The 17087-nt window shown below is 45.0% G+C and overlaps 1 protein-coding gene across 1 annotated transcript; it reads right to left on the bottom strand.

Moving 5' to 3' along the window:
• Window positions 1–4919: 4919 nt before the first annotated feature.
• CWC25 (CWC25 spliceosome associated protein homolog) lies at window positions 4920–15373 on the bottom strand. Its single transcript, XM_033917564.1, has 5 exons — window positions 15260–15373; window positions 11288–11466; window positions 6280–6378; window positions 5970–6131; window positions 4920–5058 (listed from the first exon to the last, which is right to left on the bottom strand). Exons 1-5 carry the CDS (start codon window positions 15371–15373, stop codon window positions 4944–4946), a joined length of 669 nt encoding a protein of 222 aa, XP_033773455.1. The 3' UTR covers window positions 4920–4943.
• Between the last annotated feature and the right edge of the window lie 1714 nt (window positions 15374–17087).

Raw genomic sequence — 17087 nt, 5'->3', positions numbered from 1 at the left:
ATCAACCAGTTGTTTAAGTAGGGAAATACATTAAACCCCATGTGCAAAATGCTGCCACTACTACCTCTAGTCATTTCATTAAGATACAAGGAGCAGAAACCAACCCAAACAGCTAAACCTTGTACTAAGAATGTCTGGGACCTATGTGGAAATAAAGATATTTTCTGTGAGCAGGTAGGATGGATATGCGAGTGTAGGTTTCTTTGAAATCTTCTGAGCAAAGCCAGCCTCCTTTGTCTAGCAGGGATAGAATGGTTCCCAGAGAGACCATGCAAAACTGCTCCTTCAGCCAGTATTGGTTTAAGGCCTCAGAGGTCTAGAATAGAGAAAAGGCATCCAATCTTTTTCGGTATCAGGTAATATGTGGAATAGACCCCCCAGCCCTTCTCCTCCAGAGAAACAGGTTCTTTGCATTTAGCTGAAGGGCTGAGAGTTTTTGGTAAAGGAGGGTCCTCTGGAGAGAGCTGAAAAGAGATTCTTGGTGGATGGTTTGAAGTTTTTTTTGATCAAGTGGAGAGTATAGCCTGGAGTGACAACTCGAAGCATCAACTGATCTGTTGTGATAACAGTCCATTAGTGAAAAAAAGATCTGTTGTGATAACAGTCCAGCGTTAATGGAAAAAAAAGATCAACCTGCCTCTAAAGGGAAGATTGGGAGGAATAGTCAAGTGACTGCTGTTTAGACTGAGAATGAGGCTATGATTTATGTGTCTTTTGTTGTTTTGCTGGCCTAGAGGATGATGAAGATAGCCAAGTAACAGCATTTCAAGTTATAGTAGTATGAATGTCTAGATCAGGGATGTCAAAGTCCCTCCTCAAAGGCCAGAATCCAGAAGGGTTTTCAGGATTTCCTCCAATGAATATGCATGAGATCTATTTGCATGCACTGCTTTCATTGTATGCTAATAGATCTCATGCATATTCATGGATTCATACACCATAAAGAGCTATAAATCTATTACCACAATTTTAATCAATAACATTTATTTCTTACTAAATTCCATATAAATCAAACATTTCCTCAATTCATATATCTTAAATAAATCTAATAAATATCTCTAGCTACCCTTCCCACCCTTTAAAAGTTCATATCAAACTTCACGTGTTGCCAAATGTTAAACTTCGTGATCTTCAAATACTGTGCAAACTTTGTTCTTTTAACTCGATTTATTCATCCACTTGATTTTTTCTTCATGCTCATACATCATCTCATCAAAATTGAACCATTATGCCCAACACAATACTGTGTTTCGCCCATCAGCGTCATCAGGGGCTGAAAGTTGTTCCAAGGTTCAATCAGAAATCATGTTCTATAACATACAATACAAATACTTTACAATCCTAATACTAAAACAATAAGTTTATATCTATTTATCATAAATTCCATTATATCAATGACTTTATCATACCTTAAGTAAGAAATAAATGTTGATTGATTAAAATTGTGGTAATAGATTTATAGCTCTTTATGGTGTATGAATTGATGTTTTAATATATGAGAGCTATTGAATAGGAATTATAAATCCCATTTGTGTAATAATTGGTATGCATATTCATTGGGGAAATCCTGAAAACCCGACTGGATTCTGGGCCTCAAGGAGGGACTTTGACACCCCTGGTCTAGATGAAGAAAATCTTCTAGAAGATGACAGAGGTTTGTGTCTGTGTGTTTTTTTAATCTTATCTGCTGTCTCTTCGGTCTTATCTCAAAACAAATCATCACCCTTGCAAGGAACATCAGCAAGGCATTCTTGCAGTGAAGTTTCAGGCTCTGAGACCTTCAGTCAAGCTAATCAGCGAATTGCAATTGGCACTGCAAATATTTAAGAGACGAAACACTGGATGCATCAAAAATGTTTCTAACCAAGTACTTCCTCTAATGAACAAGTTCTTTGATAATTGTTGAAATTGTTTCAGTTGCGCTGGAGGGAAGAATTCCTCAAACTCTCGAAGTTGTTTAAGCAAGCATTTCAAATAAACAGAAGAATAGAACTGGTAGTCCATGATTCTATTGATGAGCATAGATGACTAGGAAATGTGTTTTTCCAAAAGTTTCTAATGTGCTGGCTTCTCTTCCTGGAGAAGCAGAAGCATAAGATCTTGAACTACGTGAGCTAAAGAATGATCTTGCAGTTGTGTTCTCTCAAATCCTAGACAGTTTTGAATTCTATACATTGTGTCTTCTTTTTTTTTTTTTTTTTAGGAGCTACCTAAACCAGTAGAGGGTTCTCCCAGTTCTTAAATAGAGTATCTTTCTTGACCCTATGTAAAGGCACTTTAATACATTCATTTGGTGATGCTTCATAGTCAAGGTGGTAAGAAAACTCAGAGCAAGGTTCCTCTTCTGTTCCCATTTTAATGGATAGAGCTTGACCCATTCGCCACAGAAAGCCAGTAAAAGATACACTTTAATGGGTAGAGCTTGACCCATTTGCCATAGAAAACCAGTAAAAGATACACTTTCTGGTGGAGACTTGTCTTCGAGGAAGAGAAGGTTCAGAAGGTATTCCATAGGATTCTTCTGCTGATTTATTGTGGCAAATCCTCATCTGAATGATTAGAGATATCCAAGTCAGACTCCTCAAAGTATTCCCTTCTGGGAATACTTTGAGGAGTCTGAGAGTGTGTGTCAAGGCATGAGTCAATGGTCTGACCCAGGGGAAAGCCCTCTGGTGATGATGATGCTTACATTGAGTAGGTCTGTGCCAAACCCAACCCTTGATGCTTCAATTCATCCTCAGGTTGGGCTGAGGCAGGCATGGAAGCCTCAGAAAACTACATCTGCAGTAGTCCTGAAAGCTTTTCTCTGAACATAATCCAGATCTCCTCCTGGAGAGTCAGTGCCGGTACAGGAAGACATCAGCATGGAAACAATCTGCTGTACTGGATGACCAGATGTGAGAGACCTTGATGTCAAGGCATGCCAATGAGGGGAAACATCATCTAGAAGGATGGAGAACACTCCTTCATGCATTGATACTTACTATGTGTCAAAGTCAACACCTGGGCGGAAGCTGTGCCTGACTAGAAGGGGAAGAATATTTATGCTTCTTAGCTTTCTTATGTGTCATGTCTACTGCTGCTCTCGATGCAGACAGTGCCAGTGCCAAAAGATATGGGAGGCTAAGTGTTGGGTTCCGAATCTCCTGCCATGCTCGATGCCTATGTTGTACCAAAATGTTTGCCAAACTATAGTTTGGGGGCTTTTAGTGTACTCTTTTGCATGTGGAGATAGATGTCACACCTAATGTCCCAAAGCTCAGGCCCCAGACACTGGACACACCAATTATCTGGATCAGAGGTTGAAATTATCCGATTATATAGAGTACATTTCTTGAAGCCACTCAGAACCCTCTATGACATGGAGGGAAACACAGCTGACACCAAGTCAAAAGACTCAATGACCTGGGGTGCTTGAGTAAAAAGGTTATTGAAAACGTGTCAATACTCCCAGGTGAAAAAAGGGTTCAAGGTGGCCTGAAGGCCCAAAAGTGAAAAGTTTACAGAACTGAAACCCAAGCTAAAAAAATGATAAAAATGAAGAATTATGAGAACAATAAAAAAATAGGAATGGGAAGGTACAACACCTTCCCCCCCTCCCCCAAGTAAAAGTTTGACATGCTGAAGAGGAAACTGAAGACATAGCTTCTCAACTCTGTAGAAAACAAAGAGCCATTGGGCAGTATGGGCACTACCTAAAGATTTAAAGTGACAGTGCACTTAGCAGCATCAATACCAGGTTCCATGGATGACCTCACCCACCTGTGAGAATATTAAGCCTGCTTGTCCTCAGAGAATGCCTACATATCAGTATGTCCTTTTCTACAGATGTGGTTGGGTGGAAGGCAGAAGGGCTGTGTTTCATGGCAGGTTTTTTGAAGATCTGGTGCAGGAGGTTACAAGATTTCTTGATCAAGCTGGAGTACCTTCTTTCATTTATGGAAAGCTTTAGCAGAGCATCTGGATGGGAGAAATGTTGCAAGCTCCTACTGCCATTAAGGAAGTACTTTGTGAGAGAGTACGTCTTCCCAATTTATTAAAAGAGCATTAGTGAAGGGGTTGGCCACTTCCTTTACCACATCAGCAAGTGTTATTACTAATTGGAACAAAGAGTTGCAGTTGAATTTGACAGAGAAAGACTAGAGTGGGATCTGGAAAAGGACTTATAAGAATTTAGCTTGTTATGGGTATGTTTGCAAGGTTGCTGCATCATACATCTAGATACTCAGTATTTTTCTGTAAATTTGACCGAATAACCAGTGACCTTTCCTGGCAGAGCTTTGGGTTCAGTGCACCCACAGCATCTACAGATGAGCCTAGCATCTCGCCCCAGAGAGGGCCAGATTGAGGTCCCAACTAATAAAAACACAGCCCATCTTACTATGACATAGCTTTTGAAACCTTAAGTCCACAATTGCTGCATGCAAACAGTATATGGCTGTGGTAGCTAAAGTGGAGTGTTTGGCATTTGCGCTACAGCAGTAAAAGTATGTTTATGAGAATCAAATCTAGGTACCCTACTGGCTCTTTATGGCAAGCAGAAATAGTTGATCTTTGGATTAATATAGGAGCTTCTGTCTAGTACTACAACTTTTGCAGGGGAGCAGAGTTGACATTAAATGATTTCATCTCTTATGTGCCAAACATATTGGCTATTAAATAAAAATTTAAAAAAACTGGCATGGAGAAGGCATGCTGGAGTAGTAAATTATGCTACATGAAGCCATTAGTCACAGAAAGGCAGACTAATTTACAATTTATGTCCATGTAAGATGAGTGCACACAAACACTGTATGAGATACAAAAAGATAAAATATGCCAGCACTGGGAATAGTGGAGCAAATCACAATTTGTTCCTGCAGACACTGTATCAAGTCTTTAGTCAAAGTTGCAGCAGATAGAGGCAAAGATGTAGGAGTCTCAGACCCTTGTCATAGCAGCCTCTATCGTTGAATGAAGCTTTTCTCGAGTGCTGATGATGTCCTTTGGATGCTGTGAATATTGCGTTTCACTCGATCCTCTAGGGAAGAAGATGCTGCACTGTCCAGTTTCATGTCACTATGAAAAAGGAGAAAGTAGCTAAGGCTTTGAAGAGTGTAATTTTATAAAACCTTATTTTTTTGTTCACAGGTTAAAAACAGTGGTTTACATACACAATGAGGCACTAATAAAATTGCCCAGAGTTAGACATGCTGCCAACACACTACACATATTTTTAGACAGCAGCTAGTTTAAGAGGGTAAAGTAGGTACCTACTCGAAATGCTATTTTATAACAAGAAACAAGTGTCTGTGTAAAAGGCAGAAATTGCCTCTGTGTTGCAGAAAGGAATGTTTACACCTACTCAATAGCAGGTGTTAAATGTCCACATTTAGATTTTTTTTTATTTTAAATTACACATCTAAATTAACTTACGGTATAAGCTACATGCATTCTTGTGAATTCTGCCCAAGTTCCACTCCTGTACCCATCTACTGGCAAAATATACACTTTTATATCAGTTAGATTATTATAAAGAAGACCACAGATACATGGAAGTGACTTTCAAAAAAAAAAAAAATTTTACACCCTATAAATACAGGTGTTCCAAGGGGGGCAAAGATTGGGCAAAGTTCAAGATATCCAGATATGTTACAAAATATGCCCAAACCTATGTTCACTTTGGTGGGAAAGTTGGGCCTACCTCAAACATGTGTAAACATGTTGAAGCTGTCAGGAAGGCTATTTCACAAATAGATACCACAAATGCTTAGGTGCCATAAACTTACACCATAGAATCCAGAACTTGGAACGAAGCATTTAACACAAGCCACAGCACCAATAATCCTAGCACAATCCTCAGAACAAAATCCACATTATGCATAAGATAGATTTGCCTGCACTGTTCCTAGTGTATGCAAATCTCCCATTGTCGATATCCTAAAAACCTGACTAGCTGGGTGTATGTAGCATGATCCCCAAAAACTTACTGTATAAACTTCCGCTTCTTGGAGTTGCGCTTCTCCAGGTCACGTTCCTTGTCCTCCTCCTGTTTGTATTTCCTGATGTTGTTTATTCGATCTTTCTCCCTCCACTTGGCATCCTGCATCATTTCCTGACGTTTATGTTCTAGCTCCTCTAAAGATAACTTCCTGTTTAAAAAAATACCATAAAGCAGCCAGGTAACTCAGCAGTTCCTAGGCCATCCCTACATCAGTGGTTACTTTCTCTTACAGAGCACAATATGGGACTATTTTTTAAAAACTAATTTTATAAAAATCTATAACAACTGTATCCTACCTAGTATAGCCAGAAGCATGCTGTCTACGATATCCATCCTTCTCGGGAGAAGGGCTCTTGGGCCTGGTTTTCTCTCTCCTATCCACACTGGAGTTATACCTGCAAGTGGAATAAAAAGTTCTTTAGAAGGAACTGTGTTCCACACTACAGGCACTAGGCCTTCTCACAAGGTATCCTATCAGAGGTCTAATGTTGAGCATTACTAACAATATTTCCAAATCAGAACTCCACCTGTCTAAAATATCAGCATAATCATAAGGAGCAACTACCATATTTAAAGGTTCATGAGGCTGAGATACAAATGGCTCATAGGGACTGTTTGTAGTTTCAGAGGATATATCCAATATACCAGAAACTGACAGGCTATACACAGGAAACAAAGACAGGAAACTGACAGGATCGACGATCAGTCTAGAAGAGGTATGCAGGCAGATTGAAAGGCTTAAAAACTATAAATCCCCAGGACCGGACAGCATCCACCCAAGGGTAATCAAGGAACTGAAAGGGGTTATAGATGAACTGCATCAACTAATAACCAATCTGTCAATCAAATCAGAAAGGATTCCGGAAGACTGGAAAGTAGCGAATGTTATGCCAATCTTCAAGAAAGGTTCGAGGGGAGATCCGGGAAACTACAGACCTGTACCGGGAAAGATGGTAGAGGCGCTAATAAAGGACCGCATCATTGATCACCTTGAGGAACACAATCTGATGAGGACCAGCCAGCACGGCTTCAGCAAAGGAAGATCTTGCTCGACAAACTTACTACACTTCTTCGAGGGAGTAAACAGGCAGATAGACAAGGGTGACCTGGTCAACACTGTATATCTGGATTTTCAGAAGGCGTTTGACAGGTCCCGCTTGAATGACTATTTTGAAAAATTGCGAACCATGGAATCAAGGGTGATATACTCATTTGGATTAAAAACTGGTTGGTGGATAGGAAACAGAGAGTGGGGGTAAATGGACAATACTCGGACTGGAAAAACGTCACAAGTAGAGTGCCGCAGGTTTCAGTTCTCGGGCCATTGCTCTTCAATATATTTATAAACAACCTGGAAATTGGTACAACGAGCAAGGTGATTAAATTTGTGGATGATACAAAGTTATTCAGAGTAGTGAGGACACAGAAGGATTGCGAAAACCTACAATGAGACAAACATGCTCGAGGAATGGCAAGAGGTTCAACGTGGTTAAGTGCAAGGTGATGCATGTCGGTAACAAAAATCATATACACAAATACAGGATGTCCAGTGCAGTACTCAGAGAGACCCCCCCAAGACAGAGACTTGGGAGTACTTGTAGACAAGTCAATGAAGTTGTCCGCGCAATGCACAGCAGCAGCGAAAAGGGTGAACAGAATGCTAGGAATGATTAAAAAGGGGGATCACAAACAGATCAGAGAAGGTTATCATGCCTCTGTACTGGGCCATTGTGCGCCCCCACCTGGAATACTGTGTCCAACACTAGTCGCCATACATGAAAAAAGACATAGTACTACTCGAAAGGGTCCAGAGAAGAGCGACAAAAATAGTTAAGGGATTGGAGGAGTTGATGTACAGTGAGAGGCTAGAGAAACTGGGCCTCTTCTCCCTTGAAATGAGGAGACAGAAGGGACATAATCGAAACATTCAAGATAATGAAGGGAAAAGACTTAGAGAAAGAGAGATTGTTCACTCTCTCCAAAGTGGAGAGAACGAGAGGGCACTCTCTAAAGTTAAAAGGAGATAGATTCCGTACAAACGTAAGGAAGTTCTTCTTCACCCAGAGAGTGGTAGAAATCTGGAATGCTCTTCCAGAGGCTGTTATAGGGGAAAGCACCCTCCAGGGATTCAAGACAAGGTTAGACACCTTCCCGCTGAATCAGAATGTACGCAGGTCAGGCTAGACTAAAATAGGGCACTGGTCTTTGACATAAGGGCTGCCATGTGAGCGGATTGCTGGGCACAATGGACCACTGGTCTGACCCAGCAGCGACAATTCTTATGTTCTAAAAAGTCATGCAGTTTGGTCACAAACTTATGGTATATGAAAGCCCCACTCTGATCAGAGAGAGGAAAGGAGAGGCTTACATATATAACTTGAGCCTAATCTATGAAGAGCTTTAAATGCTATTGTATAAATTTGAAAAAAACAACATGCATGTATAGGTAACCAGTGCAATTTGATAAGATATGGGCTCAACCTTTCAATATGATCAGCATTAAAATTAATCTGCAGTGGGCACTAATCATCAATAAACCTATTAGAAAACTAAACAAGTAAGATTAATGCAAATCGATTCTGCACAGTCAATGCTAACTGAAAACCATGTCTCTTTCACATATGCAGAACACAGATAGACTCTCTCCAGCACAGAATAAGACAAGTAACCACAAGCTAGAATTAGAAATTTGTATACAAAAATTAGACTCTGCAGTGCAACACCAGAAAAAAAAGAAAGTGATGCATGTCCCCCTATACTATGCAAAGTATAAAGATAGCAGATATAAATTTAAAAACTGATATATTCCAAGCACTGCATTAGAATTAAATGCAAATAAAACAACAAATGGAAAATAAAATGATACCATTCTATTGGACTAAATACATTTTTGAATTAGTTTTCAGAGGCCCAACTTCCTCTTCAGGTCAGAATAGTATTCTGCTGTTATGGGGGCTTGCCCTGACCCAAGGAAGGTAGCTTTGGATGCCAATCAAAAAATGTATTAAAATTAGTTCAATCAGACTGCGTGGTATGGGATCTCTTATCCAGGGTTTGTTTGACCAGTACTATCTATGTTTGGGTATAAGAGACATGTTTGACGGGCTTTGATGGGACTCTGTTTGCCTGAGCTCATAGGGCGGTTTAGCTTTGCCCGGCTCTTATTGATTTGGGTAGTATATGGAGGGGGGTTGTTTTTTTGATAATAGACTGTTATTTTAAAAATAGGGTACCTGGACTTTGGCATTGCTTATGTCTGTTGAGGTCTTGGTATGTAAGACCTGGTTGTATGTATTGCGTTTAACTTGTTCAGTTGACTCCAATAAAAATTGTTTAACCACAAAATTAATTCTGTGAAAAGATAATCACCTTATTTCCATTTTCTATTTATAATTCTTAATGCTTATTAATACAGCTACCACACTACTTCTATTGTAAACTAAAATAAAATTCTTGTTTCTACCTTTGTTGTCTGCTGATTTTGGTTCCCAGTCTCTGGTTTCCAATTTCCTCATCTTCTCTTAACTCTCTTGCCAGGATTTCTTATCCATTTTTTGTTTTTCTTTCCTCTTTTTCTTCCGGCTTTCTTCAATTTATTTTCTCCACTGTGCAGATTTAATTCTCTTACTATCTAGTCTTCAATTTCTCTTTTTTTCACTGTATACCTTCAGCTTTCCACCTGTTAACTTCAGTCCAGCTATCCTAGTTCACTTCCTCTTATTCTCCAGTCTCATTAATTCTATCCTCTTTTTCTCTTCCATTCAAAGCCTGCCCCCCTTCATACTTTCCCTTCCATCCAGCCTCTCCCCTGTTTCCCCTCCCAATCCAGCATCTGCATCCCAACCCCTCTTCTCCTCCATAGCAGCTGCTACTGCTTCTCAAAGCTGCAGCAGCAGTAGATCAACAAGCTATACTCACTGTGGGAGCCAGACTTTCCATTTCCATGGCCGACAATCCTGCCCTTCCAACGTCACTCCTGACAGACATGGGGGAAGCAACTGCTTGAACTAGATCAGTAGCATGGAATGTTGCTATTTGGGTTTCTGCCAGGTATTGTGCCTGGATTGGAAACAGGAGACTGGGCTAGATAGACCATTGGTCTGACCCAGTATGGCTGTTCTTATTAACATTACTCCATGGTTAGAGAGCTCTCTATTCCCAGCTTAGCTACTAAACATCACAGTTCCACAGAAGCCAGCAGTCACAATTCAAATGCCTTACCACTTCCAGCAATTCTATCCTCAGAGATACTTATTCCAGACCACCTACTTAAAGATAACCATCCCAAACTTATGTCTAAAGTTCAGCATGGCATTCTGGTGTACTTTTTCTCCTCATGGCATCTAAGGCCTGGCACTCTTTCCCTGGAGGGATATATGCCTGTTTGAAAGATCTAGTAGTTTTGAGAGCCACTTCAGATACTACTGACTGGTATGGGGGTTGTTGATCATGCTCTGGCGTTAGTAATACTTTACAGTAAAGTCCATGATGTCTCGGTATTACCGTAATTGGAGACAGATAGGGATTGAAGACTGTGAAGTATCTTGTGGACAGGCATTGCCACCGTCTCCTCCAGGAATTTAGGACAGGAACCTTCTTCTATTGTTTCTTGCTTTAGATGGACACGCTGCTCCTAGTGATATGAGCTAGCAATAATGGGAATGTGGCTACCTTTTGAGTGACCAAGAGGCTTCATAGTCACTGGGAGAATCATAGTGCTCTGGAGACCAGTATGTTTGAGGAAGCAATGGCAAGCAGAAAGAACTCTGCTGCTCCTGAATAAGGACTGGCTATATGGACTGCAAAGCCAGATCAAGTTCTGAAGATGAACCAGCATTTTCTAAGGTGGCAGCATTATCTTGTACATCAAAAACTGATATCAGGGTGCTGTGGGAGTTGTCTGGAGTGGCCATGGCAGGAAGTTGTGGGAAGCTGCATTTTTTAGACGCTTGGCAGAGGAACCCCCCCCCCCCCCATGGTAATCGAGTCATGACGGTGCAGGAATCCCTGCATAAGCTCAGAGAAGTAGAGATGCCCTGTTTGGCTGCAGTCAAAACATATTTATAGAAAAAGACTGCTAAAGATCACAGGAACTTTTAAATTCTTCCTGGGTTCAGCAGCCACTAAGCCTGTGCCTGCCATGGTTCTAAAGTGAGAAACAAGTGGTAAAATACATTCATTGTAATCTGTTGTCCAACTTCCCTTTTTCAGCCTCAAGGAACAACTGTCCAAGAGAGGACCTGAGATTCCTCTTGACATCTCATATGGCCTCAAGGCCCATGCTCAGCTCTCTTTTCTACTCACTGTTTACTATGTCTTGGAGGAGAACGAGACCTCGCTCTCCTATCCTGAGTCAGGGAATAATGAGGAGGAGACTTGGAGACACTCCTGGACCGAGACCTGTTTCTTTGATTCTGAGCCACTTTCCCTTGGTTATTGCCTGCAGAGTCTGGAAACTGTCGGTTGCGCTCAGAGGTTTGGAACTAAGATCAAAAGAAAAAAGAAAAAAATCTCTCAGCATTCATCTAAAGCACAATGAAGCTCCTGACACACACTTGAAATAACAGCCTGGCTTGTCCAAATGCATATATTCCATAATTCAAGGGCTTCATTTACCATATATACTCAAATATAAACTGAGATTTGGGGGTAAAAATAAAATGGGCGTCTCAGTTTATTTTCAAATCCCCAACCGATGACTGTCACTTTTGTCCTCCTCCCCCATTGGCGGCGCTGCTGTCCACCCTCTCCCCCAATGCCTGGCATTTCTGTCCTCCACAAACCCAGCCCTCCCCCCGATGAAAGATGCTACTTTCCTTATCAAACCCCTCTCCCCCAATGACCAGCGCTACCATCCTCCCCCTCCGCGCAGCCGGCATTAGGCTTACTATTCCAGTCCTGAAAGGGTGGGAACCAGCAGGCCTTGAGTATGCACAGAAAAAAAATCAAGGCCCCACACCGGCCAGAAACATTAGCATCAGCTTCTTCAAGCACCGGAATATTAAGCCTAATGCTAGCTAGGTAGGGGGAGGACAGCAGATTCTATCTTAATTGCTATTCAATATTATTACTTGTGCAAGCTACCCAGCAACTTTTTAAAAATTCCAATTCTAATTTTAAGTTTTATTTTATATTTTATGATCCCATTATAAATGAAGCTGCTCAGCCGAAAGAATCGGCATGGAGGTGTTGATAGGTACCGAAGGGGTGGATACCGGGGGTTCGGTACGGGGCTCGGGCCGGTCTGGTACCGGAAGGAGCGGTGCCAGGATAGTGGGCAACAGGTGCTCGAGTTGTTGCTGTAACTGTTCCTGGAGTTGAACTTTTAAGATGGCCGAGATACGGTCATCTAGGGGTGGCATCGGAACCGCTTTCTTTTTCTTCGGTTCCTTAGATGCCGCTCCACGCCCCGGCGATGAGGAGGCCGATGACGAGGCACTCACCGAGATCGGGGCGGAGCGCTTGCGGGACCGGTGCGATGCCGGTAAGGTCGGCGTCGCCACCGTAGTTGGAGGGCGCTCGAGGGAAGAGGAAGGCTTCTTAGCCGGCTTACCTGGCGCCAGAGACGCCGATGTGGGGTCGGGCGGTGTCGAAGTAGACGGTGCAGATTTCTGTGGTACCGCTGTCGATGTCGAGGAGTCCATCGCCGACCCGGAGCCAAAGAGAAGAGTTTGTTGAATTCTTCGGTTTTTAAGGGTTCTCTTTTGAAGAGTGGCACAGCGGGTGCAGGAGTCCGCCCGATGCTCCGGACCCAAACACTGTAAACACCAATTGTGTGGGTCAGTGATGGAGATCGGGCGTGCACACCGCTGGCACTTTTTAAAACCGACCTGCGGGGGCATGAAGGGGAAAACGGCCTCCGCAAAATCGAACCCCGAGGCCTGTATAATGGCAACAGGCCCCGCCGGGGCAAAATCGAAAAAAGTCGAAAAAAAGCAAGGTTTTTTTTTTTTTTTTTTTTTTACAAAGCAAAAGAAAAAGATACCCGAAGGCAAAAGAAGAAAAATTAGGAAAAAAAGCGCGAGCGGGAAGGCAAAAAAGTGGTTTCAACGGCCGTTGAAAAAACACACGCGTCTTCTTCGCTTCGCGGAAACGAAGAAACTGGGGACCACGCACTCCTCCGTCGGGCGGGAAGGCACTCGCGCACGCGCGGTGCGGCCAACTAGAAACTTCTAGTTAAAAAGGTCCGTACCGAGGGCTCCGTCGGTGACGTCACCCATGTGTTAAGAATATGCTGCCTGCTTGTCCTGGGATAACACCTGTTACGGTAAATAACTGTGCTTTATCCCAGGACAAGCAGGCATGATATTCTCACATGTGGGTGACCTCCAAGCTAATAACGAAGAGGTGGAGGGAAGCTGGCAATTTAAGAAAACAGATTACGTAACACCGATTGGCCGAACAGGCCATCGCTTCTGGACAGTGTATCCAGGCAGTAATGAGAGGTGAAAGTATGAACCGAAGACCATGTGGCAGCCTTGCAGATATCCTCAATCGGCGTAGACCTGAGGAAGGCTATCGAAGCTGCCATAGCTCGGACTTTATGTCCCGTAACTCGACCATGCAGCGCGAGACCAGCCTGAACGTAGCAGAAAGAAATACAAGCAACCAACCAGTTGGACAGGGTGCGCTTGGAAACTGGACGCCCCAATCTGTTAGGGTCAAAGGACAAAAACAATTGGGGGACCGTCCGATGAGCGTGAGTGCGTTGAAGGTAAAAAGCCAACGCCCTCTTGCAGTCAAGAGTGTGGAGCGCCACCTCTCCAGGATGAGAGTGGGGTTTGGGAAAGAACACTGGCAGAACAATGGACTGGTTGAGATGAAAATCAGACACCACCTTAGGTAAAAACTTAGGGTGAGTGCGGAGGACCACCTTGTCATGATGGAATACAGTGAAAGGTGGGTCCGCCACCAAAGCTTGCACCTCACTAACTCTTCGAGCAGACGTGAGGGCGAGTAGGAAGATCACTTTCCAAGTGAGAAATTTAAGATGACACTTATCCATAGGCTCAAACGGTGGTTTCATGAGTCGGGCCAGAACCACATTCAGATCCCAAACCACAGGAGGAGGTTTGAGAGGAGGATGAACATTCAAAAGACCCTTCATGAAGCAAGAGACCAAGGGATGGAGTGAAAGAGCCTTCCCATCCAGGGGCTGATGAATAGCAGCAATCGCACTAAGATGCATTCGAATGGAATTGGTCTTTAGGCCAGAGTGAGACAAATGAAGCAAATACTCCAGAACCAAGGGCACAGGGACCGACACCGGGTCCTGGCGGTGAGAGGAGCACCAGGAAGAGAATCTAGTCCACTTCTGGGAATAGCATAGTCTGGTCGAGACTTTCCGAGAAGCCTCCAGCACCTCCCTGACCGACTGCGATACAGAGGAAGAAGTCAGGGGGAAAGAAACCAAGCAGTTAGATGAAGAGACTGAAGATTGGGATGTAACAGCGAACCCCGACTCTGAGATAGCAGAGAGGGAAATACAGGCAGAAGTAGAGGTTCCCTGACACTGAGTTGAAGTAGTAGGGAAAACCAAGGCTGGCGAGGCCATCGAGGAGCAATCAAGATCAGAGTGGCCCTCACCGATTTCAAATGAACCAGCGTCCTCAGAATCAGAGGAAACGGTGGGAACGCATAGAGGAATTTCCCCTCCCAATCGAGGAGGAAGGTATCGGCCTCGAGACGGTCCGGGGAGTATATCCTTGAACAGAAGAGAGGCAGTCTTTGATTGTCGGGGGAGGCGAACAGATCTATCTGGGGAGTCCCCCACGCGTCGAACACCTGTCGCAGGACCTGGGAATGCAGGGACCACTCGTGTGGCTGGAGGAGGCGGCTGAGCCTGTCCGCCAGGCAGTTTTGTTCTCCCTGTATGTAAACCACTCGAAGGGAGATATTTTGGGAGATCGCCCACTCCCAGAGCCGTAAAGCCTCTAGGCAGAGGGACCATGACCCCGTCCCTCCTTGCTTGTTTACGTAGTACATCGCCACCTGGTTGTCCGTGCGGACGAGAACCACCTGGTCGCGAAGCAGGTGTTGGAAGGCCACTGCGGCGAGGTAAATGGCCCGGAGCTCCAGCACGTTGATGTGGCAGCGACAATCCTCTTTGGACCACAGACCTTGAGTGTGGAGATCGTCTACATGAGCCCCCCAAGCATACTCCAACGAGTCCGTGGTTAGGACCTTGTGGTGTGGAGGGGCGAGAAAGAGCAAACCCTTGGAAAGATTCGAAGAGTCTGCCCACTAACGGAGCGATCTTTGCAAGGAGTGAGTCACTTTCACGTGGCGGTTGATCGGGTCTCGATCCTGACGCCATTGTGAGGCCAAAGTCCACTGTGATAACTGCAGATGAAGGCGGGCAAGCGGGGTAACGTGGACGGTGGAGGCCATATGGCCGAGGAGCGTCATCATTTGTCGTGCCAAGACCGAGGTCGATCTCGAGACTTGTCGGCTCAGATTTACCAACGCCTCCCGATGCTGGGGAGGGAGGAAGGAACGAAGACGGACCGTGTCCAGCACGGCCCCGATGAATTGTAAGGACTGAGAGGGGCACAGCTGGGATTTTGGAAAGTTTACCTCGAAACCCAGACCCTGAAGAGAAGTAATAGTCTGTCGGGTCGCTGAGATAACCCCCTCCCTGGTCGGGGCTTTGATCAGCCAATCGTCCAGGTAGGGGAACACTTGCAGACCCTGGGAGCGCAAGGCAGCCGCGACCACTACGAGGCACTTCGTGAAGACTCGGGGGGACAAGGACAGACCGAAGGGGAGGACCCGGTATTGTAAATGGAGGTCCCCCACTTGAAAACGCAGGAATCTGTGACAAGCAGGGTGCACCCGAACATGGGTGTAGGCCTCCTTCAGATCGAGGGAGCAGAGCCAATCGCCCTCGTTGATCAGAGGGTAAAGGATCGGAAGGGAAAGCATCCGAAACTTTTCCCGCACCAGAAACTTGTTCAGGCGCCTTAAGTCCAGAATCGGGCGCAGGTCTCCCGTCTTCTTCGGTACCAGGAAGTATCGGGAGTAAAACCCTTGGCCCCTTTGATTTTGGGGGACCGGTTCCACCGCCCGCAGGCGAAGGAGATCCTGTGCCTCGGAGAGGAGGAGGGACAACTGCGCTCGATTGGGAGGGCATGCACTTGGTGGGCTGTCGGGAGGAACCTCTCGAAAGTTGAGTGAGTACCCCGATGAGATCACGCCAAGGACCCATGAGTCCGACGTTATGGCTTCCCAGCAAGGATAGTAGGCTCGTAGGCGGCCCCCGATGGGAAGGAGGCCAGGTGGAGGTGCGGAGGGGGCCAGCCCCTGTCCGCTCAGCCTGTCAAAAGGACGGAGACGGCTTCGTAGGCTGTGATTTTGGAAGAGCCCTAGGGTGAGCCTGGGGACGCCGCCGCGGCGGCCTGGAAAAGGCCGGTGTAGACTTCTGGGGGTTGCAGCGAGGCAATCCCCGAAAAGAGCGAGAGGCCTGTGGTTTGGGTTTTTGCCGAACAAGGGAAGCAAAGGAACGTTCGTGCTCCGACAACCATTTCGTGGCTGCCTCGATAGTGTCATCAAACAGTTCCTTCCCGACACAAGGGAGGTTTGCTAATCGATCTTGCAGGTTAGGGTCCATATCGACGAGCCGCAGCCACACCAGTCGGCGCATGGCCACCGCGAAGGCTGCGACCCTAGAAGATAGTTCAAAGCCGTCGTAAGCGGCATGGAACAAGTGCAGTCGGAGGTTGGAAAAATCCTCGAGGAGGAGGCCAAACGCTGCCTGGCGAGGGGCAGGTAAATCCCCCGAGAAGGCGCCCAGCAGCCCAATGAGGTGTTTCAGGTAAGAGGAAAAGGTAAAAGTGTAGTTCAGGACTCTTGAGGCCATCATCGAGTTCTGATACAAACGGCGGCCAAATTTGTCTAGTGTCCGGCCTTCGCGTCCCGGGGGAACCGCCGCGGACACCCTAGAGGGGTGAGCTTTCTTCAGAGAAGACTCCACCAGTAAAGATTGGTGGGACAACTGTGGTTGCTCAAACCCTGGGCAGGGCACCGTTCGGTACTTAGACTCCATTTTAGATGGGACCGCCGTCACCATATAGGGGGTCTCGAGGTTCCTGATAAGGGTCTGCTG

Source organism: Geotrypetes seraphini, chromosome 13, assembly GCF_902459505.1.
Source record: "Geotrypetes seraphini chromosome 13, aGeoSer1.1, whole genome shotgun sequence".
Lineage (NCBI taxonomy): Eukaryota > Metazoa > Chordata > Amphibia > Gymnophiona > Dermophiidae > Geotrypetes > Geotrypetes seraphini.
The sequence above is the reverse complement of the archived record's forward strand: the minus strand, read 5'-3'. Positions and strand labels throughout refer to the sequence as shown.

What these genes read in the sequence shown, in the direction of transcription:
- CWC25 (XM_033917564.1), bottom strand. Translation starts at nt 15,373, where the DNA reads ATGGCCTCCACCGTCCACGTTACCCCGCTTGCCCGCCTTCATCTGCAG. An exon ending in CGATCAACCGCCACGTGAAA is followed by an intron (nt 11,467 to 15,259) that starts GTGACTCACTCC and finishes TTTTGATCTTAG; the next exon opens with TTCCAAACCTCTGAGCGCAA. An exon ending in CATGCTTCTGGCTATACTAG is followed by an intron (nt 6,132 to 6,279) that starts GTAGGATACAGT and finishes TTTTTTAAACAG; the next exon opens with GAAGTTATCTTTAGAGGAGC.